Below are 27,830 nucleotides of genomic sequence, written 5' to 3'. Positions count from 1 at the left end.
CCCATGTAAAACAAGAACAATGAGTAATTTTACCAAATATTTACAACCTTTAGTAATTCAGTCAGGTGAGGTCAAACATAATAGATGATGGCTAATTTTAAAACAAACACCAGACACAAGATGAGATTCAAACTGGTATATTCCAAGTCTATTAATGTAAGCATCAGTTCAAGACACGGCTCGTTAGAAGTCTGAGGTACCTAGCACAACGTAACAACAGATTTAGACACACTAAACTGTACACGCTTATGAAACCTCTAACGCATACAACAAGTAGCAGCTCAGCCTGCTCTCTCCTCATCCCCCATCAAGCATGGTTTAGCGGTGTATGGCTAAAACCGTGCCCTCTTCTGCCCGTTACACTTTAGAGGGCCATTGCTCTACATCCCCGTTCTACAATGCCTACTTAAAATACCCCAAAAAGTAAAGACTTTCCCCCAAACCATGTCTCTTCTGTCACCTTAAATCAGGACACCACGCTCAATTACCCCCTCCCTCTCCACTGAGCCAGCGAAGCCTCCTGGTTTGCCAGTATTTCCAAGTGACTAGTACAATTTACCTTGAATAGGTCTGTCTGCTCTACCTGTGCTTGAAATATTGCTTTACCACTTTGCTCCAGACAGGTAGGGCAGCACATTGCCCCTCCTGTCATTCGCCTGTTCTCAATTTTTAGACAATGGCTTCATGGATCGAACTGCGACAGATTTCAAACCCTTCCATCGTACTCAGAGTCTACTCACTGGACTGATTACCTTCCCAGATTACATCTCACTGAAGCCCTGGAAGGAAGCCATTACTCTTTTTAAAGTCTGCAGACACCATTTTTCTTGTCTATAATAATGCTTAGAAAAAGCTGTTGATTTAGGTTTTGATCAAATAGATTTGGCAACTTCTGTACTCTGTACTGACAGTTAGCGTTGCTGAATTTTACTTCATTCAACCGAAAGCCGCATTATTCATCTGGGGATCTACTCAACATATCTGTTCAACATATGTATATGTTATGGTGTCTTTCATGTAGTGGCAGCACCCAACTTCATTTACACGTTGTCTGTGACAGTTTAAAAACACAGTGCATAAGTAAGATTGAGCGTGAGAAACTGGCTGAGGTGCAAGCTGCTGAAGATGCTGGATTATAAAGCAGTCAGAAGAAATTCAAATGACAGTAGCCTTGCAAAAGAAGAATGACAGGAGGACCTGGCAGTTACCGTTGCACAAGAAACAGGATGGGCAGTTCCAGGTATAAAAGTAGCTGCAAAATCTGTGAAGCCTGGAGTGGAACATGGACCTGAGAGGTGTTAACTTGAATGAGAGGCTTGGGCATAAGAAGAGAGTGGGAGATAGACAGGCTGCAAGGAAAGGCAGAAAACAGTGCCAGAGTTGCTCCAGAACAGCTTGTTTAGAAACAGTGACTAAAAAAAACTCACTGCAGTGAAAACATCAACCAACTGCTCCTTTTATTGGTTAACACTCTATTTCAACACAAAGTAAAAATGACTTTCTAGAAATACATTTGCTGTCCCACAACAGTAGGTAAAAAAATAGATAGTATTTTCATTGCAAAATCTCACAATGTAATTAGATGCTAATGGGCTGTCCTGTACACTCAAAGTATCTACAATTATGCCAAAAAAATGGTAATTTCATAGCTTCCTGTTGGCTCTGATGCAAAGTGAGGAAATAAATCGTGATTAACAGTTTCCTTGGTAACTTTCCCAGCTGGAAACCAGTGACTTAAAATATAGATAAAATTACATTTATAGCTGAAGTACAGTAGTAGATCTCAGCACTACGATCTTAACAAAATGTTTCCATTCAGGCAAAAGGATCAGTGTAAGTTTAGATGTAATATCATGGTTTGGGATCCAACCAACTCATTTAAATGGTTTTAATACTGTTATTTTTAGGCCTTTTTACTTCCTCAGGCCTATGTGGCATTTTGACTTTTTACGGAGTTTTTTATTAAAAAGTTTGTGTTCTATCACACACACCTCATCATGGATATAAGAGGGCTGTATCCTCAAAAGAAAGGAGAATAACCTTAGTACAAAATGGTAACTCTGGGGAAAGTCCACTTCTCTGTAATGAGCCAGATGACCACACATTCTGAAAAGCAAGAGGGAAAAAAAAAAACAAACAAACCAAATTACAAGTGTATTTAGTTAGTATTTAGCTAGCATTTATATATTTAATTGCAATTAGAGGAAAATTCTACATTTTACCAACAGCATAAATCACAATTTTGGTCTACAATGTCGATTCTGTGAAGGGATCCACTCCTGCAAAACCCTGAAGTAGAGAACTGGACCAAGACATGTTCAGAGATGGTGCAGACACGGTAGGAAGGAAAAGCCTGTATAGCTTCTTGCACTGTCAATCAGGATCATACTCAAACCAAAGAATACACTCTTTGCCTTTCAGGAGTGAATTGAACCAGTGTTTGTTCTGCCAGCTTTTAGCAAATGTAGCAGAGTGTGAAAATGGCTACCTTGACCTATTTTTAAAATTTCTAAGACTATTCAATGCAGACACCCCAGGTTCTTTATTCTTTGCCCACACTCTCTGTAGGGTCTCCTCTCCTCTTCCTGACACTATGCCTTGGGATTATAACCCATCCACTTCTTGCCCATTGCCTTTGTGGGCTATATATAAATTACCTGTCTAGAAAACAAGAGAGAAAAGTTGAATTCAAGTCAATGAAGTAACACAGGAAACACTGGGGCAAACATTGTCCAGGTCCCACAGACAGTAATTAGTGCTGTAACAGCCTTCTGCTTTTATTTTGTAGATGTCAGTGAAAACGTTAATGAAAATGATGAGGTGACTTTATCGATGAAGTATATAATGAAAATAGCAGACCGGACTTGCTGATAACAAGCGTCAGACTGTACAAAAGATGACACAGCAGACAGACCACAGAGATAGCTCTGTAAACATTAAGTTCAGCAATTTACGTCGGAAAAATACCCTGTTTTGGCTTAGCCCCAAATTTGTTTTTATTAAAAGTGGTAAGTTTAAAATAGTATAAAATCCAGCTGTTTCAATTTTAAAAAAACCCCAATCTTTTACATTAGGATCTAGGTGCTATTCACCATATAAGCCCCAGGCATCTTCTGTCTTACTGGGTATTGCCCTGGGATGCAGAGAAGCAGGGTTTAAAATTTCCCCTCTGTCTGATTCAGAGCAGCGGTCTTAAATATTCACCAGAACAAGGACTGGAACCTGTCTGTCCCAATTTACAGGCAAGTGTGCTAATTACTAGACTATAGAGTCATTTGCTCACTCCCTCTGGCCCAACAAACATTTACATTTTACCTCAAACTGGAGGAACAGACGGACCCGTCCTGGAGTGCCACGCAAGCCGCACTTCAGGGAGCGGAGTCTTTTGTTTAAAGCCTCCCAAAGTCTGGCAGTTTGGCAACCTGAAATTAGGTCTCTTGTACCGTACATCCCATCCTCTGCCCTACCTCACGTTCCCCAAATGCAGCCAGCGACTTCTTCCAAAACCTAAGTTATATCAGATATTTTGGCAGCATCAGAACAAATTAGCTGACCCCACAACCCAATGCATTTGCTAAATTTGGGCTTCACTGAGAAACGTTGTTGGTTCCGCATTTTTGGGCTAACATGAATTAAGACATTTTGCTACGTCCTAGTCCTAACCGTGAGATTCAGCAATTACAGCTCTTACGGCAACTTAGGTGTCAAATCTCAGTTTTCACCTTAGGGAGAGGGAGGCAGGGGAGTGATATTGTGTATTCTAAGGCAAATGCATTAAATACATCAATACTGTAAAGCACCTACTTGATTAACTGCAGTTATGCTTTTCACAAGAGTACCTAAACACACCTATTTTTGCCCCATTTTGTGCTATTTTTATGCTATTTACCCTAAGAGCATCTCTGAAGAGCTAAAAAAATCCCAAGTGATTTTAGATTTAGATGCAATAAGCAAAATCCATTTTTCTTAACATTTTTCACACATTATAATACCTCATCATATATCACCTAAACTATTCCAAATCAATTTAGAATCCAGTTTAAAACTGAAAGTTTTAAAACAAAAGAAAATGTAAAAGTGCTTTACCAACCATTTGACCAATCTCAGCTTTGCCCACACTGACATCATACCCTAGTCCTAGGATTAAAGTGTTTCAGTAGTCCCAGCTAGACCATGCTGATTTTTAGAGAAAGAGAATTTGTAAGTTTGGTTTTAGTTCTATTATACAAACACACACTTGTATAGGATAAAACCTCATATCTGAGGGAGTAGATGATGTTTTCCAAAGCTAAGTAAGTGTCAGATGTATAATTAACTACTTGCATTGCAAATGATATAATGGGAAATTTAGCCGGTAAGAATTTAAATTTAAATCTTGTTTCATGAAGGCTATGACAGTTTGCCATTAACATTTTAATATATTACATATGAAAATGTAGGCTTAAAAACAGACTTTGCATGAAAGATTATTCACACAAACATACACCGAAATATCCACTCATTCAGTGTGTACATAAGATTTACGCAAATTTGTGGTAAAAGGATTATTACCTCTCCTCCCTTCAAAAAAAAAAAAAAGCTTCTTATTCATACAAAAGAATGAATCCATACAGCCAAAGCTCTTGTAATATAACACTGTGTTTACATTATTCCAACCCATTTCTGTCATGGTGGATATGTGAAAGGCAATGTGAAAAAGAAAATAAAGATAAGCAAATAAATCCACTGAAAGACAGAAAAGACTGCATACACGTAAAAGCCAGTTATTTTCAAGGGCAGTATTTAATGTTTTAAAAATCAGGAACATATCACTAAGATTTTGTAGGGGCTGTTGCTTTCCTAAGCATGACATTTAGAAGTATATACCAGATAAAGATTTAAGATGTTATTCAATGCACTAATGAAATCTCATTTCACATTAACGTACCCCGACCACTTTTCAAAAAAAACACACCCCAACTGCTCACAGGAGAAATTCAGAAAAATCCAATCCATCTGCAAAGTTCATCTTTTTCACTGATACCCGCTGGTACATTCATTTTCTGGATTAGGATTTCATGATACAATGGCAGGGTTAGGTTAACGGTTGGACCTGATGATCTTAAAGGTCTTTTCCAACCTAAACGATTCTATCATTCTAACCTATAGCAGAACCAAAATCTGATCTATGATCCAGAAGCCTTACCTACACTTTTTTTTGTGAGAAACTCAATCTTAGATATTTTCGATTCCTTGGAGTAAATGCTGCCAAGCTCCTATGCTCCCTCAGCAGGGTTTTTGTTCTCTGTCTCTGGCCATGGTTCTCTGCCAGCACCCACCAAACAGAAAACTCACCAATTTTTGCTGAATTTGACGTAAGAGGAGAAGATATTAAAGGAAGACTGAGTTCGACACAAACCAGACAGATACTGAAATATCTCTATAACTTTGTACAAGGCTGGATTAGTTGGGCTATCATTCTCCTTGCTACTTAGGTCCTTAAAAGAAAATAATTTCACTAACAAATAGCATGACTGTTTTGAGATAACCTTAACTGGAAAAAAAAAATCCCTTTCACTTGAGAAAGTCAGGATTTGGGAACAGTTCTCTAGTAAAGATAGACATTAAAATTCCGTAACAGCACAAAATTATTTCTTTTCCCATATTTCTTCTTTAACTTTTCTGCTTGCAAAAGATACAACTGTTGATTGCTGATATACTTAGATGAAATAGTGAGTCCTTTTCACTCATAATTTTTTTTTTTTTTTAAAATATGTTCTGGAGGCATTAATTGCCTGCTTATTTGAACTCCAACTGCTAATTTTAACTTTAATTTTGATTAAGGCCTCTACAAAAGAAGGACAGTGATTAAAAAAATTAATTTCCTATGCTTTTGGGGGAGCCAGGAGAGAGAGGAATGGAACCGTTTTCCCATTCTCTGGAGAGCTGTGGACAGTATTCTAAAATGCTATGCAGAAGGAAGTGAGGTGAGTATTTGTATCTAGCTGCTACTCTTGCCACGTGATTCTGGTTGTTGATTTTGTCTCATCTCCTCTCTTCTCAAAAGCTCACTTTGATCACTCTTCGTATTACAATTTGTCTACTCCCAATCCAAGACTAAACATTCCGCACACGCCCCTTTCTACAAATGATTTTAACTATATGTGAATACTTAGCTGCGAACACACCCCAAAGCTGTCATTTGTAAAAGTATATATATAGCGCTTTACTGTCAGGAGAACTTTCCAAAATGTATTTAACAAAAATTTGAATACTTACTTCTCAGTACATAGTTTAACTGTACACAGCCAATAGTCAGGGTTCATGGCAGTAAGTAAACCACATTTTTCTTGCAAAATTCCCTTCAGGCTATGCCCGTGAAAACAACTCCCATCTGTGTTTTCTTCAGACCAACTTAACTGAAAACTTGAAGGATTTGGCTTTTCAGCAGGTCGCACTGAACCAGACAGCTTGCCAAACTGATTTTGTAAGTTCACAACCATTTCTGTACAAATAGAAACAAAAGACCAAGGCAAAAGTATTAAGTATTAGAATACTGCTTAGAGTTGATTAATACAGGAAGTAAATAGGGTATTTGTGCCTTTTTTTTTTTTTCCCTTTTTATTTCTTTTTTCTTTAAGCCTCTGTACAGAATACTGAGAAAACGTCAAAGGTCTGTATGTTCGCCATTTAAAATTCAACTCTGTCACATGCTTTAGGGAAAAGATTTTGAAAGACAATTTCGAGTGCCATGTCTTTCATACCTAATGATATTAATACTGGGGCACTCCAAAAGGATTCCCCAAGTAAAAACAGCAAAATCCATTTGAAACTGCTGGTATTTTTATTCTGATGGAAGACACACACCAGGATGCCTTTTGCTATATTTGTATGCTGGTTGTATCCTATGTTTGTATCCTGGTTGTATGCTATCACTCTGACTGGCTAAGATTTTTTGAGTAGTTTCCTGTGTAGCAGAATTAAGGAAGCCTGGTTTCATACACATATGGATTTAAGATGAAACTCTTCATGCTGCAAATTTCAACTGGGAAGAAAAAAAACAACAAAAAACTCCACTGCACCTTTCCCCACTGCTGATGAAAGAACGATAAACTTCCGTAAGTTCCTGAGGCTGAGAAGGGAAAGAAGGTACCATGACAGATCACCACACACGATATGACCACCTAAGCCTTGTTTTCCTAGGATAAAAATTAGGTTAAAAAACACTGGAGCTTCAGTGTTGGAGCTTCAACTTCTTTTTATGATCTGTATCTGAATAAACTAATTCATAAACTGGAAAAAAGCAGAAGAGACATCCTAAAGTAATCCAAGGACTGGGAAGCTTAATTTTCAAAAGGACACTAAAATCTACAGTCAAAAACAAAGGCTGAGAAAGGTTTCTGAAAACCTTCTGGCATGTCAGTGTTCTAGAGCACTCTTTGCATAGGTATTCTTTGTCTCTACTATTTTTAATTTGTTTTAAGATTAGTCTTGCCCAGTTGCAGTGGCATTATGTGATATTCCTGCTTGCAACAGCCAGTGGTAAAGCTCCATAATCTAAGTGGTCCTCTTCTAGCTTGAAGAGAAGCAGAGCCAGAAGAGGAATCCAGATTGCCACAGAAACGATGAACAATGAATCATTATTCACTTTTTCTTATAAAATGCAGGAACTAAAGGACATCTGAGCTTGAAATAAACAAACGTTAACACGTTTTTCCACAGAGCATGACTTGACTGAAAGATCAGCCCTACCAAATTTTGAAGGGAGAGAACATTCAAAAAAGCCCAACTGCACTCTTGAAGGAGAAATCCAAAATGAGTTCTTCAGACCAAATAGGATTATACAACTTGTTTAGAAGTCCCTGAACCAGTCACTTCCAGAAACTGGAAGAGCATATAAATGGAAAAATATCACTTACCACACTTAACATATCTCTCCAAATATCTGCTGCTTACTAGATTACTATTAAATGTAGAATGAAGAACTTCAGATCTAATTTGGTTCAATAAAATTCTGTTTTTCCGTATTTCCACAGACAAGTGGGGGTTTTGTTGTTTTGTTTGTTTGCTTTTATGTCAAAGTAAAACAGGGTAATTTCTTGCAAGTACTTCTAGAGCTGCTAAAACAAAGTAGATGTACCCGCATTCTGACCACATATAGCTAGCTATTCAAGTGAAGTCATGTTCAGACAAGCCTTCCTCACTTTCTATAGAAGACTGCAAGAAGGAGTGGGAGAGAGAGGAACATGCAAGGTCTACCAAAGGACATACTGGGATATCCATACCAAAGGATACGAGGAAGTAAAGGAGAAAAGGGACAGGAAAGCTATGGAAGACCAACAACAATTCACGAAGTTCAGTTATGTAAAGGGAGCTGACCAACCAGTGAAGATGAAGACAGAGTACTCATTCTGAGATGAGGTTCATTAGGAAGACTGGCAAAGGCAGTTTCAGTTAAACATAAGGAAAATGTCTGTTTGAAGACTTCCAGCCACGGGTTGTAAAATACTACTACATTAATTGTACCCAGAGATGAAAGAGAGAGGAGAAAGTATTTTAAGATGTAAATGTTATCACAGTGAAGGCTGCAGATCTTCTATGATGGGAAAAGTTGGAGCAGATTTCTGTGTTGCTGGGAAGAGACAAAGTTTACTCACGTCTTCTCTTCAGAACTTTAGATTTCTTCTTGGCTGAATAAAACAGTGGCTTTTCACATCTCCACAGATACCTTACCAGTAAGAGACATAAGAATTCTTAGGAAAAAGAAAGCTGGAGCAAACAAGTAAAAGAATAGCCAACCCCCCCACCTAGAAAGTTTTTTTCAGAGTAGGCGAAATGAGACATGTAAGCCTAGATTTACTGTAATCAATTAATTGTTCAGTTGTATAAACTACTTGTCACAGAAAGTGACCATTTAATTAATATGCTGGATAAACATTATGAGTGTAAATAGAAAATTAAGATATAATTTTAATGCTCTATTCACTCAAGCTTGCTGGATGGAAATGCGGAGTAAATTCCCAACCTTTTTAATTTCTGTGAGGGTCAGGATTTCACATAAAAGTGTTTACCTTAAAAAAGATAAAGTACTTGAAACCCACTTACTTGGCTCTTTCTTCATCCAATTTCTTTTGCTCTACATCCAGGGAACATTTTATAACCTTGTACCACTTTTTGAACTCAAAATATGGACCACCTGAATAAAACATTGATATTTTAGGTGGGGAAGAAGTCAAAGAAACATGTAATACACAGAAGGTGGTCTCTGTGCAGTTAGACCCTGCATCTTCCACCTGTATGCAAACCTATCCTGAATTCCATGTGCTTTACTTGACCTAATAATTCTGTGAGAAAGAGAAATGCAGAAATGCAGTGAGAGAACAGCATGTCATAAGAAGTGCAAAGAAGCTCTTTAGTTTAGTATAGATTTCATAGATTAGTACAATTCAACCCTTTTCCCTCCTTTCTGAAAGTTAAGCATAGAAACTACTCCCCCTCTACCAAATTAACTAGATCTCCACAGTGAGAAGTGGCCTTCATCTGTCTGAAAGTTGACTCCAAGGGGTTAATAAAACTATACATCAAGCTTAGGTTTAAACAAGTAAGATCTAAACAAGCTCAGATGTAAGATTTCAAATAGTTTCATCAGCTCCCCACTGTCTATCCTACTATCCATGAAATGTTACAGGGCGGGAAGGATGGACTAGACAATTGTATCCACTTCATATCAGCCTCCCATGTTTTTGAGCACAGGAATTTCACTCATTGATATGTGAACAAATATTTACCAATACATGCAAAACCATTAAGGCGTATGGCATTCTAGCAGCACACTTATCATTGATTCCAAAGAGGCACAGGACTGAAGTAGACCAACTGGGTACAGTGTGTATAAGAATTCCAAACAGAACCATGGTGTAGATTTATATATTTAAAATATAATCAACTCTCATTACCCGTGGGTGGATTATCTGCATTGTGAATTAACCAGGCTTTGCATTTCCCCATCACCCCAGCTGCACTGCATGTGATGCTTGTACATTGCTTAGCTTTGCCAGCTAGCTGTTTAAACTGTTTTGAAGGTGAGTATACTGTTCTTATAATCAAGCTTATGTATGTTTCGTATTATCTGCATTTTTGCTGTTCAAGTTATCCTGCCACAGGGTGTCTTAGATACCAGAAATACAGACAGACTCAAAAAGCAACAGACAAATGAAGGGAAGAAAGACCCTTCAGTAGTTCTTAAAACTCAAAGGTGTGGATACAACTTATTTTATAAACTCCTTAAACCCAGAGGTTTAAGTACCCCTAAAGTGCTGGGAGGCAGTCTTGGGGCTGGGGGGTAGAGGGGAGAAATTTTTATTAAACTTCCTATGAATTACTAAGCATCTGTCACACGCAAAGCCACTTTCAGAGACTGATGCTACACTGTAATAACTGTTTCCCTGGCCAGCACTGCTAGTCTGACATTCATAGAGCTGAGCTGACTGGAAAATACACAGCTCTGTGATACACACATACACATATCCATCTCATGTTCTATTTGAACATAAAAAGTATCGTGTATGTGTGCAGTTCATAGAACATACATACACAAACACAGTAGGTAACTACAGCTTCTAGTTTGTCTTGAAAAACTGTAGGAGCTGAAATACTATTTTTTAATTAAAAAAACAAAACAAAACCAAAAACCTAGAGAAAGGATAGTTAAATTGAGAACGGAGTCAATGTAAATTGGATATTTAAAACTCAGTATTAACCATTATTCATTTCAGCACGCTAACTTTGGGAAAATGCCAGAGGCAGTTTTGAGCTCTGGCAGTAATCAGTGCACTTAACAGAAATTCTCACATCAGCAACTCTGCGCAGCTGCTCACCATCACCCCAATATTTTAAGGACAAGGAGAACATAACATATCAGACAGATGATTTTTCACCAGCATATTTTAAAGTAAAAAGTGGGCAAAGAATGAGCTGTTAATTCCCAAGGGCAGTGAGACTTCTTAATAAGGGAGAAACCCCATTAAGACATTAATGGCTTTGAGCCTCAGCTTGTAAGCAGTTGCACAACTTCTACTTTTGTCACTATTACATACTTCAAGTTTTCAAGGGAAATGAAAAGGAAAAAAAAAAGATCCAAAATAAGTTTGTGTATCCACTTGAAAATGAGAATTACCAGTTTTAGTTAACAGTAGTGACTCTCTATAGATACAGCAGTAACTGTGCTCACACATGGCTAATGCTGATTTTATTACTGACTTAATTTTTTAAAAAGTAACAGTAGGGTCAACATGGACCCAAAACTGGATGGAAGGCTTAAAAAAATAAACCACTATAACACATCTTTGATCTTAACTTCAACTCCGATCTGGATCAGGCCACGGAACATCTTCCTGAAGATTTCTAATCTTTGATTTGGTCTTTCTGCCCTCAAAGAACCATGTTCACACCATTATCTTCTCTATCTTAATTGCTGCTAGCTTTTCCACACTCTCTCAGGATTATTTGGACTAAGAAAATAGATTACATCTGAAATATGTTACACGCTAAGACATTTTATTTAACAAGACTAAACAAGTTTAGATTTTATCATAAATGTGGTTTGATGCCCCTAATAAGTATCTGCTATTTACGATCAAAACGCTTTTTCTCTTTACTGCGTATCCATTCACCTTCACCTACCATGCATGAAATTCTAAAACAAGAGGCAAACATGCACAAGGAGAAGCAGAAAGGTACCTAGCAAAATGTGTGCCAAACTGCCCTATCCAGTACAATAAGAATTATGCAGGTAAATTGAGATGATTTTACGTGAACAAGATCTACTGTTTTCTTTGAATAAAGATTTGACCTAAAAGAATAAATGACAAAAATACATTTTAACAATCAATAAGACAAGTCTTTCTAAGCCTGATTACAAAGTTATTTCATTTACAAAATCATAAGACTGCTTCTACTAGAATATTTATGTACCTTCTTTGTTATTTTTATTTCTTTCTGCAGCAAAGTCTGAAAGCAACCTAAAAAAAAAAAAAAAAAAAAAAAGAAAAAAGAAGTCAGGCTGTTTTGTAGATCCAAATACTGCACTTTTCACACGAAGTTCAACTACAACTGACAAAAATTACACCCTAATTTTATTCCAAGCTTCAGGTTCAAACTGATGATTTATAAAAAGAAGTAATATTTAACATCTAAAATGCCTTCAGTGTATGTTTTACACTATTGAACTTAATCAAAATTCAAATACTATAAAATTAATATTACTAAAGAATGATCCATGACAATCATTTGCACTATTGGAAATTTGGCCTTTGCTACAGACTTGCCTGTACACTTACCATTCATAGTGATCATCTAATAAAAACAGTAATTTAAGCACCACTACAATAACTGCTGCAGCAAGAACATCGTATTTCACTTTTCTTGTTGACTTATTTCCAGGCACAAGAGTCAGGAAATCCGCTTCTCCAATACAGATCTTTTTCACCACTCGACAAGTCCAATTATGCAATTCATCTGATTAATGTAAATAAAAATACAAAATGAGTATGTTGAGCAAGCTAGAACTACTTTTACAGTGCAAATATATTGGTCATTTGAGGAGAACAATGCTTATGTCTTTTAGGACCATTAGACAGCAATTTTTTTTCAGGCACAAAAGTATTTTGGGGTATTTTTTAAAATACTAGGCAACCTTCACTGGGCTTACATGGAAAACAGTCATAACTTATTAAATATTCACATGGAGAAAGGGAAAAAAAAAAATCTTATTTTTAATAGTGTTTTGATGTTACTCAAATGATGTTGTTAGATCATCCTGAACATTGTTGTGGGAAAGCCTATCTTAAATCTGCATAAAGATAGTTTCAAAAAAACCACCAAAAGCCAAAAACTTGTCACTAATTTTTTTCCTGCATGTTGACTAAAAACACCTGTACAAGGATGGATTCAGTACTGCAAAGAGGAAGACGGGCCGGTTTTTAAGAAGTCAGTTGGGTATGAACAGCAGCCCAGCATGGCAGGGCAACGCTCGCTGCTACCCCAACAAAGCCTGGCCAAGGTACAGACAAGCCCAGCCCAGGTTAAAGCTGGCATTACACTGTAAAGCTGGGTTACGTCAAAAAGGTACAACTACAGCTCCAAGAGCAGAGGTATGATATCTATACAATCTCTTATTACTCTATGAGTATTTTTCACAGATACAAATCCCCCAAATTTCTCACCTTTCCTGTTCAGCAAGAAATGCAAGGGTTGGTTACATCACCATCAGATTCCACAAAGGTTAGCAATGTATGACTAAGTACAACCTTAATCCAGCTACACTTTATACTCTCTTGCTGCTTACAAAGAGTTCAGTAGGAACTTGGTTTTAATCCTCTTGTACATAACAGTAAAAGTTCAACAAAATCTGGAAACCAAATTTTCTTATAAATACTGTCAGTATATTTTCTTTTAATTTCAGATACTTAAAATGGCCTTTTCATTATTATTATAATGTCCTAAGAGGCACTGCCAATTCATTGCTTAATTTATTTTTTAGTAGTTGTTAGACAACAGTAGTCATTTTCAAATTGTAAAAAAAAAAAATAAATATGCTTCTACATGACAAAAAGTTTAGTTGCAAGGAAAAAGTAAAGGACAATATATTCTTCTTTTACAGTAACTTTCAAACAGTGCTTAGCTTTGTATTTCTCTGTAATAAATCTGAAAATGCCAAAATTCTAGCTGCTTCCTTGATTCAACTGATACTTCAAAATCTGAAACATAACGTGATCCTCTGTAGGCTCTAGTGCAACACTGGTGTAAAAACTACAAAATCACAATTTCTACCCTGGAATTTTAGCCCTAAATCTGTTGTTTGTCTTCTCTTCGTTCAACTGTGAGTACACAGAAAAGGCAAGTAGCTTTATTCAATGTAACTAACTGCAAAATAAGGCAATAAAAAATCCCAAACTATTAATTTTTGGCATGCTTTGAGAAAAAAAAATAATATTAATTTACAGGCTATTTGTATAATTCATCTTCAGTGCCAGTGGTATCGGAGTATGGTAAGTACAGTAGCCCAACAGACAGTTCACATGCCAGGACTTACCAGTCTTTCTTTGGTAATTCAATATTCAAGACTTAATTTTAGGATAAACAAAAAATATTCAATATTTATGAAATACATGATTTCAAAACTGTATCAGAAATCAAGCGAGACAGCAGCTGATTTGTCATGCAGGATCACTTGTCATACTAAAATTAATGGTAATATGCAATCTTACGGAATATATATTCACTATTATATATGAATCCAGTGCAAAGCAATGAGGTCCCAACTTCATGAATCATTTAGCTAAAGTTAATAAATCAAGTGACTTTAACTAGTGCCTCTTAGTTCACATGGATACTGAAAGATTCGAAATGAAGTATCCACTCCACAGCCTTAGAGAGCCAGCACCACCATGCCCCTACATATCTGGGCCTATAATACATCTTCTAAATATTTGATGAAGGTGCTTTCTACAGAAATTATCTTTCAGGTCAAGCTTAAATAGGTATAAATTAGAAGGAAAAGAGTAGGCACTTTTAAAGTAGTAATTCAAGTTTTTTTGCTAGAGTTTAATAAACCAAACAAAAATTTTATCAGTTTGGGTTTGAGAAAATATTTACCAGGTAAATTAGCTTCCATCAAGTACTTCATGCACAGTATGTCTGGGTGAAGAAAACAGCTGTCTGTTATATCTGGAAAACGAGGCAGGTCTAAAAATGCTGCAAGCTCAAGCATTTTGCTGTATACTTCTTCATATACAGGCCACGACTGAAAGACAAGGTTAGAGGGTGTTATACGTTTGCTCTATTACCATATTTGTTGTTGATCTTAAATTAGTTAGCCATGTTAAATTCTGTATTATTTAATACAGAATTACTTATACAGACCCTTCTAGCACTATGTATGACTAAGCACACATGCAAGAATGGAAACAGACTGCAGAAAAAAACGAAACATGCTAGTTTTAAAGCCCATGACATATATATAAAAAGACAAATACAGATTTGCTTCAGACCTGCAACCAACCCACTACCTTTTTTGTGAAGCGACCAGCATGTCTCCAGATGCTGCAAAATAGAAAGACCATTGGGGGAAAAAACCCAAAACCACCCAAAAAACCCCACAAATGGCTGTAATTGAGGGTGAACTCTCTAAAGAGCTAAGAGATCACAGAATGACAGAAGGGTGGAGGTCAGCAGGCATTGCTTGAGATCGTCGGGTCCAAGCCCCTTGCTTATTGACAATGTCCTCGCCGTGACACCAGCCAGCTCGCTCAGCACTTGTGGCTGCATCCCATCATGGCCCATGAACCTTCGTACGTCCAGTTTGTTTAAATATTCCCTAGCCTGCTCCTTCTCTGCCAAGGGTAAGTCTGCCTTCCCCTGCACTTTCCCACTGGTTTCAATGACCCGGGACTGCTTATCAGCAAAGACCGAGGCAAAAAAAGCATTCGTCACCTTAGCCTTCTCCTTGGCCTTTGTGACCATGTCCCCATTCCCATTCAGTAGCACACTCACATTCTCTAGAACCTTTCCACAGAACCTTTAATTTCATGAAAAAAGAAAAAAAAAAAAAAAATCTAATTCCAGGTTGGCGTATTTATTCATGAAAATAAATCTGCAACTCTCTTTTAAAAATTACTGACTGCATGAAGAAACTTCTCCCAATTTCTAACTGAGGTTTTCCTGCTAGAGGAAAATACAACTTACAGACAGATTTTGACATGCTTATTTTATTCATAATGAACTCAGCAGGACCTGAAGTTTGCGTAAGTATGGACTGTAAGGCTTGACCCTTGTTTCTTAATACTTTAACTGTTTTATTAAACATTCTTAATCCTTTATATTTTAAATGATTACTTGAATTTACCTCTTAAAGTGATAATTTTCAGTTGTTCAGGCTACTTTACTATTTTAAACATATAAAAAGCAATGCTTTTTCTCCTTGTGTTGGTGGTTCTAATTCAGCAGAGCACTTCATCATGTATTCATGTTTATCATGTCAATTTGTACATAAGGTACTTTCCTTTAGGAGTAATTTAGCAGGGGTTTATACTTTGTGCACCGATTCAAAACTTTCCTGAACAAGAGTGAATTCAGGCTTCTGTTTCTTCTAGACCAGATTAAAATCATGTTTACACCAGTAAGACTGAAATAATGCATTTTTATTCAATCATTTGGTTTCATCTATTTTAATATAAGCTGTGTAGCCAATGCTCAACTTTTATTGTTTTGAATGATTGCCAACATTTCCTTTGCTTTTTTTACATGATCTCCCCTCAGACTGCAGTTCAGACTTGCTTAACTGCATGAACACATGCTTAAGCAAATGAATATACTGCTGTCACTTACTATTACACACGCAACTTTTTGTAACAGTTAGGAAGTTGGATCATGTTCATTATATTTTCTAAACAGTGTTAAGAATTGGCTTAGACTGCTACAGGACTATCCTGAGAAACAAGAAAAACACGCATTACTGGACTTACTACAGAAAAGCTGGCTCGCAGTACTTTCCATTCCTCTTAAAAAGCAGTGCTAAATTGAATACCAAAACAATCCGGAGCAAAACGTGAATCATATGTAACTTCTCTTGAGCATACTTAGAGAAAAAATTAAGGTCCCACATAATTCAGCTAAAAGCATCACACATAAATACTATTTCTAATTAGATATAAAGAAAATACATTTTTCCCTTTAATGAAAAGCAGTTGAATTAGTAGCTTCTTAATAATATATCACAGATTAAAATAAATTAAGACACGGGAATTCAGTCATTTGAAGCATTTCCATTCTCAACAATTAAACTACCACCTGTGAAGTTATCTGAACAATCTAATGTAACACAGGGGTACTTTAAGGACTATAGCTCTTAATTGGAGGGCTCAAGGTAGGTACCTGTATCACCTTGTATTTGATCTTCTCTCACTACATCAGGCTAAGGAGATGGCTTTCCTCCTCAAGCCTCACACCAGCTTTTGTTTCAAAGCTTTTGTTTGCAATTTAGAGAAGGCAGTTTGGTTCTTTCTCAAAATGGCTAGAAAACACTCTTTGCTTTGCAGTGACAGTTGATGCTTTTTTTTTTGAAGAGCAAAGAAGTGTGTAAAAGCTACAAATAAAAATTAATACCAAGAGCTATTTTAGAAAGGGTGTTAACAGACAAAAACTGGTATTAGTTTATGTGTGTTCATAAAGACATGTAAACGCAACTGGACATACAGGTCTAGGAAAGGCATACTAATCCACCATAAAGATCAACCAAATCAATTGCTACTTTCCAGGACTTGACTCCCTAAATTCAAAAACATTCACTGTAGTACTCATGTAGTACAACACAGCACTGAGTCATGACGACGCCAGTTGAACCGAACACCACGCTTCCAGGAGTATGCAGTCATCTCTTGAACTGTAAACTGCAAGTGTAAGCTGAATCCAACACAAGATCACATCTCAGTAGGACTCATCATAGCAAAGGGCTGAAGGCTGAAAGGTTGAGGACTGAGGAGACTGCAGAACGTTTCAGTAATCAAGCACTGATTATTTTCACCAGTCACTACATACTCCATTTAATTCTGAAAGAGCTGTGAGTTCATATGGCAAATCTCTTATTCTGCAAAATTTCATATGTACTGGGAGGGTTAAAACAGAAAGAACACCCAAACTCCACACAACCTACATAGCAAATGTTAGGACAGTATTAAGAAAAAGCAAGATAAACTAAACAGGCAGCCTCAAAATTAATAAAAGTTATCACCTTCTACATAGCTATGTATCTCTGCCAGAAGAAAAGAACCTGATAAAACAAGTTGCACTGAAAGTCAACCAGGAAACCAACCAGGAAAGCAAGACCTAGAGCTGGGGCCTCCCTCCTTCAGGTGAAAAAATTCTGCCTCCAGCACCCCGTGATCAAACCCCAAGGGAGGAGTACTCGGACAAGAGAGACAGCGTTAGATCATACGCCACATGCTCTCCAAGTATAACTTTCACTTATCATAAATTGAAAAATTCTGTGTTGCCTATTTTCACGTTGTATTTCTGTGCTACATATTGGGACAAGTCCCCTATCCATCAGCACATGGAGTTACTGAGCTCTCACCTTGTTTTGAGAACCTGGGAAACACTCCACATATAAAACTCAGTTACAAACCCTTGAGGGCACTTAATAATTTCAGGAAGACTTGACAGAAAACTCTTCTAAAGTTATGCCACCTGCTAGCTTTTTCAGGTGTTTCGCAAGCTGGGATTTCTTCAAGACTGATCAACAATGCTGACAGAGTCTATAACTTGTTGAGATGGTGTACAGAGGTTACAGAGAACTTTTCTTAACTGTTTTGCCTTTAAAGTCTTTGTATCTTATTCCCACATATGACAAAGTAACTTCAGGTCTTCTCCAGAAAGCAGTAGGAAAGATGAGTACTAGAGAATATTTTTTTCTTTTTTTTTTTTCACCCATCTTCAGCTGAGCATAGGACAAAATACACACCGTTGAGTTGGTGAAGAAGTGTCTAGAACAAGATTTTCATGATGATAAATATTCATTAGACTATTTAAATTGGTTGCCTTTATCTTTCAAAGTTACATGGAATTTTTCACCTGTATTAGAAAAGAACAAGCTGTTTTTCAGAAGCAGATGAGCCAAACTATTAGCATGATAAGCAGATCACAGTAACAAGTAATTGTTTTGGGTAAGCCAAGATTGCAGCCTCTCCTACTTGTTTGAACAATATCAGAATGTTGCTGATCAACAAGTAGAAAACAGTATGCATTGGCTGGCCTTCCAGATTCATTTGCAGGCTCCATAGCTTCTTGTTTGAAATGTGGCCTGACTCTCTTCTTAAATGACCATTTCCTTCTCCTGTATAAGGACAATATCCCTGCAGCCATTACTTCTGTATTCACAGTTCAGTTTATTTTATTGTGATAATATTCTATCCTTTCTGACAAGAATTAATTATAGAATTGTTTCAAATTCTCCCTTTTGTATCTTTCCCCTTCCATCCTCCTCTCCTGTTCAGTACTTTTTTTGCAGCACAGTTCCCTTCCTCATCATCCTTCTACCTGCAAATTTCCATCCCAAGAACCTCTTCTTCCCATACCAGCACATTCTCTAAGGCTCTACCTTCACCTGTGCTGCTCATGTTCAGCAGTGGACATCTTTCCCAAATGATTCTTCTAATGACCATTTAATACTGGAATCTAATGAGATCCAACTTCACTTTTTCATTATTGGCTTTTTGTAGGTCTCTGAGAACCTTTGACATTTTGAGTTTGGACATGCTTGGAATTATCTAAAAACCAGCAAGGCTTCATCATTTTTAAGATGACCAAGTCAACCTAGACTAAGTTTGAAAAAGAGGGTACCAAACTTCTCAGGAAATGGACTAAGAAACCTTGAGTTAGTAGGGTTGGAGAAGGGGTTTATACAACACAATCCAGAATTTTGGTTCAATCCTTGTGTAAAGCAAGATGTGTTAATAAAACAAAAGATATTCACTGTAAAAGTAATAAATCAAGTGGATGCCCTAATGCATGTAAACATCTTAGAATATAGCCCACATTGAAACACACATTGCCAGGAACCCAAACTAGCTTTACAATTACATAAGGTAAAATCAGGTACCAACAACGAGCACAACAGTCGAGTGCTCTATGGAGCCTGGTTCACCTTACTTTGCTTCTGCTGCTCAGCTGGTTCAGATATATCTGGTCATCTGCAGCACAAGCCTGATGTGGGACGATGCCAGCCGCAGTGCATGCAGGTTACATAAAAGAATTGACAATAAAAACAGTAACTGTATCAGCTATGAAATTTACACCCAAATTAGTATTTAAAACTGAATGAAATGACCTTGTGAACCAATTGTTATGTAATGCAACCTTAATGTCATCAACTAGTCCAAACTCCTAGATTACTGAAGAGTTATTTTTTTTATGTTTTGTGTGTACTCTCACAGTACACAATCTGGCTGCCTCCCACACAGACACGCACCAACGAATCTGGCTGATAAGTATTTTTAAACGACATTTTTTTTTTCCCCCCCTTGCCTAACCTCTGTCCATCTCTCAGGGACCATCACCATCCCACCTGGAACAGCAGCAAACTAACACCAACAGCCATCACACACAAATTAAGTGTGCTTTGACACTGCGCTCTATTATACAGACAAACTTTAAAAAATAAGCAGCACTCACTAATACTTTTTTTCCCAGATAGGTTAGATAGCAAAACTAATGTAGTCAATGCTGTTGGCACAGTTATATTCTTTGTGGTCTCAAGCTAAATTTTCCATTAACACCTTCTTTGCCAGAGCACAGGGTATACAGAAAAGACACAGGAGATGTAAAGGCTGGGCACTGTAAGCACTGTTACCACTTCTGTGTAGAAGTGTCCCAGAATCATGAATTGCTAGCAAGTGTGAAAGTATACTGGAGAGAGCCACTGCACCCTGCTCCTACATCCTTTCCTAGGTCACTATCAGAGGCCAGATCCCATGAGCCTCAGGTCTGACTCGGTGCAGTCATTTTTATGAGGACTAAATGAGCAGATACCTTTCTTCAGACCCTGATATCCATGAATCACATACAGATGCTGATGTAACAGCGAGAGGGTGTGCCTGGAATTATTAAAATCAAGCCAAATGACATGAAGAACAAAGACGGGTGAAACTGCTACAACTCCATTTAGATAACTGCTAAGGAATATGCACCTCGTGGGACTTCGTCAACTAGAAAAAACATAGAGACACCAAGTACACACTTACAGTTGCTGCTTTACAAGCCTCTCATCAAGCAGAAAGGATAACTGAAAGGTTAACACAAGATAAAGAAATCAATTTGTCCACCTTGAAGACAGGCAAACACGTTGCCCAAATTATCTGCCTGGCAACAAATGGACACAGGGGGGAAGGAAAAACAAAAAACAAAAAAAACAAAAAAAAAAAAGAAAAGTCAAGATAGCATTTTGAAATCACAGAAGTCATCACACTAGCAGTCTCTCTCTTGCTCTCTCCTTTGATAACTGCCTCAGCTGAAACAGCTACTACATCTTAAAACCCCACATTACTCCTGATCTTTGTTGCAGAGGAAGTGAGAAGGATCTTTGCATAGAAAAAAAGACTGATTTTAGAAGATGACTCAATAAACAATGTTTATACATTTTTGAGAGAAAAAAAAAAATCTAGGTGTACTGAGATATTAGACTGCATTAAATTCACACAGGCAGTTTTTACTGAAGAATTCATGATGGCATGTGGATGAGCCAGCAACCCTCACACAAGAGAAAAAGTTAACTGAACATCTGGTACAGCTGTAAAAAAAAAAAAAAAAAAATTTGTTAGATGCATAGCAGACCTTTTAATATGCTACTCTCAGACGAAGACATCTTGTTCAGTACATGATCCCTGGCTACAGTGGTTTTTGAATAAATGAGTTTCAATATTATTAAACCAACAGAGACACGTGCTTGAGCATTAGCCTGATCATGCTCACAAGCTAACTCTGACAAACATCACTTTTCTAAAAAACGTAGTCCTTCTACAAATGGAGAGAGTAATCCAATAAGGAGCTGAACTGTTATGATGTATTGACATTTAAGAGTTTGGGAACAAATTTTGTTGAATTTCATAAATATTTTGGTAGGTTTGTTTTCTTTCTTCATTAAGTAATGCTTTAAGACAGGTATGGACAAGCTAGAGTTTCTGTTACACAACAGCAAGCTCCCATGATAAACTTGATTACAATAACCCTTTCAGCAGTGAACTTCCTTCTCAGCTCTTTTTTTTTTTTTCTTTCAAATAAAAGCCTCACCCTTGCTTCTTTTCATTCTGCACTACTTTCTATCCTGAACATGCACTTTCTGTCCTGCATGCACCTGTTAAAATGCACAAAAAAATACGGTTAGACGGAAAAAAAAAAATCCCACAAATAGAAAGACACCCACCCCAACAAAACTAAGATTACAAGGTATCTCAAAACACCAGCAGACCAAAGCAGGAATCACTGCTTATTTGGAGAGTAAAAGCAGCATAGCTGATTAGCAGAATTTGTATAGCTAGAATTTTATACCTCTTAGACGATTTTTTTTTTAAATAAACAAGAATGACCGGCTTCTGTCTTAATTTGAATTCCTTAAATAGTTACCAGTAAAAGAAAAAAAAAAATCATATGGCAATTAAACTCATCCAAATTTTAGTCAGGAAAAGAGGCTCTTACACATCAGACCTTGAATGTTTTTAGAAGAGGACCTCAGCAAACAGAGGAACATGTTTAAAAGCAGTATGGTGGATACACTTTCCAGGGAAGCAGAAAGCTATTGTCATTCCAGTCTGAACACTCTGGGAGAAAACAGAGCAAACATTTTCACCTGCATTCATGAGTTTATTAATATATTTAGTCAGGAATTACTTCATTTGAATCAGATCCAAACTAAAATATAAATATGTGATGCACCAAACCCTGGAGTGTGAGACAATCCAAACAGCAGCAGCTTCCTACGAGCTGCGTGATGACTTGAAGGCATGGCTATTAGCCAGTAGCTAGTTATTAAGTGATATGAAATACTTTTGAAAAGCCAGTGTGAAAATAAATAAATAAATACTTAAAAAAAAAAAATCCTTACAGGATTTAGAAGATCTTCAGGTTTCCTCAGGATGGTGCCACAAACCCACCCAGTTGCCTCAGGCAGGTCTCTTTGTCCCAGTTTTCCACCTTGTGATAGAGCAGCACACCACCACCCCTGCAAGCCCGGCTGTGGGCAGCTGAAGGCTTTTCGTCGTGTGACGAGGGGGAATGAGCAGCATCAAAAGAAGAGAAAGAACCAAATATTCTGCAAGTGTGCTGCCTTCACACGGCGTGTGCTAAAGCAGGCTTAAACTCCCCACATTAAATGAAAAAAAGGAAAAGATACACGGAGCAGCTCATTATTTTCCGCATGCTAAACTAAGATGCTAATTTAGTTTAGAAACAATATGAGATTAAATGATTAATGACTACACCCTAGCGCACTTATACATCGGTCTCAGCTAAGAGCAAATTAATTCCAGTAATTCCTAAATTCCATATGCTTAACTTGAAACTGTAATCATTATTCAAAGACATGAAAAGAAGATAGTATTAGCTTAATCTATTCACAACTCCAAGACCTGTGTTTACTTTTAGGGCCAAGAAAAATTGCACAGGACAGAAGGCTTTTTAGAAATATTAGGGGTAAAGTGCAAAAACCCTTAAGCTGCCATCTGTGCCATTCCAGGATGGCTCCCCCATGACCTAGAATTTACTTACTCTTACACGGCTTTTCACATTTCTCCTCTTGCCACATTTCTAGGCCAGACTCCTTGCAAGCATTCCTTCTTCCTCCTAGCGTTGGGATCATTGCTACTACTCAACAGTAAGAAATTTTACATTGTGAGTTTTTAAACAAGCAATTCCTTTAGTTCTCCCACCAAAACAAAGGACCACTAGAAAAATACAAGCATGCAAAATCGTTTTTCAAAAAGCAAAGTTTTTGCTTAAGAAAACTATAGTTTTCATTGCTTAGCATTCTTTGCCATAGGCCAGAGATACCCCTTTTAAACAATGATTCTGCATACTTTTACCATTTAATCATTCCTCAACATTTTTCAAGTTGAATAAGAAACATCCCCAGATCTCTAAATCTGAAACTTTAAAGGACGGTTCACCTAACTTAAAGGCTTAACTATGACTTTAAAAAAAGTTGCTGTGAGATAACTAGTTAATGAAAAATGAAGTTTTATGATCTTAAAAAAAAAAAAAGTCTCCCCAGAACACAAAAACCACAAAGCGAAACTCTAACTGAAATCCCAGAACAACAACAAAAAAAAAAGTGGCTATGCCACATCAATCCCAAAAGATCTATTTAAGCTTTGCATCCAGCAGCGAGCAAGAGAGATGTGTAGGGAGGAATTTAGGAACCAAGCAAGCCACAGTCCCACTCTACCAAGTATCTGTCCAGTTTCACACCGTTTGTGGCTGAGTCAGCAGTGAGATCCCCACATCTTTTAGTTCCAGATACCTTTTCTTTTGTGACATTTGTCCAGTCATTATCTGGCCCTTTTAATACCCAGAACATCCTACTGTGAGGACTTTCACCAGTTACCCACAAAACATATGAAGAGCATTTGCCACTGTTTGATTCTGAACCTGCAGACCAGCAACCTTTTCTGATACCTCCCAGCCCTCGTATCAGAAGAGACATTGAACGACTGCCTCCTAAACACATTCTACAAACCATCACCCCATCTTCCTCTTAGTCAGCTCTTCTTTAGGTTGAAAGGTAAATAGATAAATTGTTTCTTACAAGAAAATTGTCCCTACATTTGATGATCCTTGTTGTGACTCTCTGTACCTCTTAGTTCTTCTATAACTCTGAGAAGAGGGAGGGTAAGAAAAGCAAAAAACCCAACCACAATTCCATGGAGTATTTAAAATATAGGTGCATGATAGATTTATAAATTAACATAAAGGTGATCTCCATTTGTTTACTAGAAATCTGAAGTTCTTAGAAAACGATTCCAATGTAGCTGGGCTACAACAACAGCACGTTCAAAAACAGCATCATGAAGGGATTACAGAAACATGTATAATTAATATCACACAGATATTTAAATGAAGGCTGGTACATGAATATAAAAGCATTGATAACACCAGCTTTCAGAAACCACTACAAATTTTACTCTTAAAAAAAACCCCAAACTTTTCCTATTTAACAAACACAATATCATGCACAAGTCTGTTGACTGACATGTATTTCATGGGTGTACTTGGAGACAAAACAGACATTGGTGGAAATTACTGTGTGTTTTAATAGCAGCCTGTGGGTCAATGAATTTTGCTAAAGAAAACCAAAACCTAACGCATAATGCCTACCCACTGTAATGGTGCCATACAAAACCCCCAAAACTTGCATTGTATCTGTCTTCTAAGGTCTCCTTCCACTCAATTTTTCTTTACGTACTGCTATTTTCTCCAAATAGACTCAAGACATTTTTCTAACTCAACTGTTGGACAGAAGAAAATTTGAGAAATTTCAAGCTGTATTTCACAGAATCATAGAATACCAGGTTGGAAGGGACCTCAGGGATCATCTGGTCCAACCTTTCTGGGCAAGAGCACAGTCTAGACAAGATGGCCCAGCACCTTGTCCAGCTGAGTCTTAAAAGTGCCCAACGTGGTGGAGTCAACCACTCCCCTGGGGAGATTATTCCAACGGTTGACTGTTCTCATTGTGAAAAATCTCCCTCTCATGTCCAATTAGAATCTCCCCAAGAGCACCTTGTGTCCATTCCCCCTTGTCCTCTCCATGTGACTCCTTGTGAAAAGGGAGTCTCCATCTTCGTAGCCACCCTTTAAATACTGGTACAGGGTGGTGAGAGCAGCTCTGAGCCTCCGTTTCTCAAGGCTGAACAAACCCAGTTCTCTCAGCCTATCCTCCTATGGCAGGCTTCCCAGTCCTTTGATCATCTTGGTGGCCCTTCTCTAGACCCCCTCCAGCCTGTCCACATCTTTTTTGTATACTGGGGGCCAGAACTGGACACAGTATTCCAGGTGTGGCCTGACAAACACTGAGTAGAGTGGGATAATGACTTCTTTATCTCTGCTGGTGATGTCCTTGTTGATGCAACCCAGCATCCTATTGGCCTACTTGGCTGTAGCAGCACACTGCTTGCTCATATTGAGCTTGTTGTCCACAAGGACCCCCAGGTCCCTTACCAGAGAGCTGCCCTCCAGCTGGGTGGATCCCAACCTGTGCTGCACTCCTGGATTATGTTTTCCCAGGTGCAAGGCCTTACACTTGTCCGTGTTGAACTTCATAAGGTTCTTGTTAGCCCACTCTTCCAGCCTATCCAGATCTTCCTGCAGGGTCACTGTCCCTTCTTGAGTGTCTACTTCCCCACACTCAATTTGGTGTCATCTGCAAACTTCATCAGGCTACACTTGACCCCATCATACAGATCACTTATGAAGATATTGAATAATGTTGGGCCCAATATCGATCCCTGGGGAACCCCACTTGTGACGAGTTGCCAGTTTGAAAAAGAGCTAATTACCACCAGCCTCTGGGTCTGGCCTGTCAGCTAATTCCCCACCCACTGCAAAGACCCCTTGTCCAGGCCACAACACATCAATTTCTCCAGGAGGAGTCTGTAGGGAACCGTGTCGAAAGCCTTGGAGAAGTCCAGGTACACAATATCCACCACCTATTTGCTCCATCTGTATTCTCATAACTGTGAAGCTCAGAGATTACATATTTCAGTAGATGCAGAATGGGGCAGATTTTCCTTTTTTTTTCCTGTTTTTTTTTCCCCCAATAAATTTGATCAAGGTTAGCATTTTTTCAAACTTGTTCCAAACTGCTCATAACATAGGATTAAGAATTTTGTCAAGAAAGAACAGAAGTGAAAAAACAAGGCTGAATAGACTGATGAAGACTAAGCAACTTGTACGTATATTTTGTTCACCCTGTGATTTTTAAAAATTATCATTCTTCTTTAAAAATTACTTCTGCAAGTGTAGGTAGTCTTTACTTGCATCAATGATATGCATTTTACTTTTTCCTACAAAGTTTCATGATCAAAAATGGTCAGCAGACCATTTTATTTTAAAAACCATCTTCAGACTAGAAAATGATTTAACATCAGCATTCAAAACAGTAGTGTCAGTTTAGAGAACGCGTTGTTGTCACCTATCAAATTAGCAATACCAAAGCAGACTCCAAATGGTATAAATAATTTCCACAGTAAGAATTTCAGTACAGTGACCTCATGCAATATTCAGAATACAAAAGTATACAAGAGGAATTTCACTCCTCCTTAGAGAGTGGGACAAAAAAATGTAAAGCCCTAGAACAGTGATTCACTTCATCTGCCCCTCCTAGAGGAGTACTATAATTAGGCGACTAAATCCACACCCACAACTAAAGAAACATGAGCACTTAAGAAATATTGTCAAGTTTGTAAACTTCTAGTCACATACCCAAACTCTGTAATGAAGTAAATGCTAATCCTTCTGCTTTTAAGTTGACAAAATTACAGTACCATAAATAGCATCTTTGATATCAAACAATCACAAAGAATGAAGTATCACTTGCTGTATGAAAGTGCTCAGCCGCATTGCATCCAATTTAGGATACAAACCAAGGAATGATACCAGTAAACCTGAAGAAGGCATTAGTCTGAAGAGCAGGAGAAAACCCTGTATTTTTAGCGATGCTAAAACCAGTCATCATGAGATTTCTAAGGATCTTCAGTGGTCAGTATTACAACTTGGTATAAGCTTATGCCACCACTAGAGTTTACCCAGACTACCTAGCCCCTGGCTCGACGTACGCGGAAGGGCAGATATGAGCAGCGTGCTCTACAGCCACCCCCAAGTAACAACGTCCTCACAGACATTGTGCTCTTCCCTGAGCACCTCACGGTTTGATACAGACCTTAGTCTTTCCTGTGCTCACCACACAGCGTGAAGTGGTGTGTAAAGCTCACCACTCATCTATTTTATTATGTGATAAGCCACTCATTTTTTCTCTATTCGAAAGAATGTTGAAAAAGTACTCAGGCTTTGTTCTTGGTGCAAGGTGGGAAGAATTACCACCGTGAGTGAAAGCAGCATGCAAACTCTTATGAGCTTGCCCAGCCCTCCAGGAAAAGAGCTGAGCATAGGCAAAAAGAGAGAAGCATCAATACTCTAATACAGTCCCTCTGCTAATCTCTATCTATCCTTCTTCAGCACCTACATTTAAGTTATCTAATGAAAATGCTCTCGGTGAGAGATGTAGCTACTATTCAAAGACTCCCAAGGAA

At 37.8% G+C, this 27,830-nt stretch overlaps 1 protein-coding gene across 1 annotated transcript in view; it reads right to left on the bottom strand.

Annotated features, from left to right (window-relative positions):
- Positions 1 to 1,596: 1,596 nt before the first annotated feature.
- TAF1B (TATA-box binding protein associated factor, RNA polymerase I subunit B) overlaps positions 1,597 to 27,830 on the bottom strand; it is a 120,327-nt gene continuing 94,093 nt past the window's right edge. Inside the window, exons 9-15 of the mRNA XM_035895330.1 lie at positions 14,635 to 14,782; positions 12,318 to 12,495; positions 11,953 to 11,999; positions 9,085 to 9,175; positions 8,637 to 8,707; positions 6,259 to 6,484; positions 1,597 to 2,106 (exon numbers count right to left, since the gene is read on the bottom strand). Of these exons, the coding sequence (XP_035751223.1) occupies positions 1,914 to 2,106; positions 6,259 to 6,484; positions 8,637 to 8,707; positions 9,085 to 9,175; positions 11,953 to 11,999; positions 12,318 to 12,495; positions 14,635 to 14,782 (954 nt within the window). The 3' untranslated portion in view covers positions 1,597 to 1,913. The remainder of the gene's footprint in view (positions 2,107 to 6,258; positions 6,485 to 8,636; positions 8,708 to 9,084; positions 9,176 to 11,952; positions 12,000 to 12,317; positions 12,496 to 14,634; positions 14,783 to 27,830) is intronic.

The sequence above is a fragment of the Egretta garzetta genome, unplaced genomic scaffold (assembly GCF_000687185.1).
Source record: "Egretta garzetta isolate BGI_Z169 unplaced genomic scaffold, ASM68718v1 scaffold15, whole genome shotgun sequence".
NCBI classification, from domain to species: domain Eukaryota; kingdom Metazoa; phylum Chordata; class Aves; order Pelecaniformes; family Ardeidae; genus Egretta; species Egretta garzetta.
Note: the sequence above shows the minus strand (reverse complement) of the source record. Positions and strands in the feature narration are given on the sequence as shown.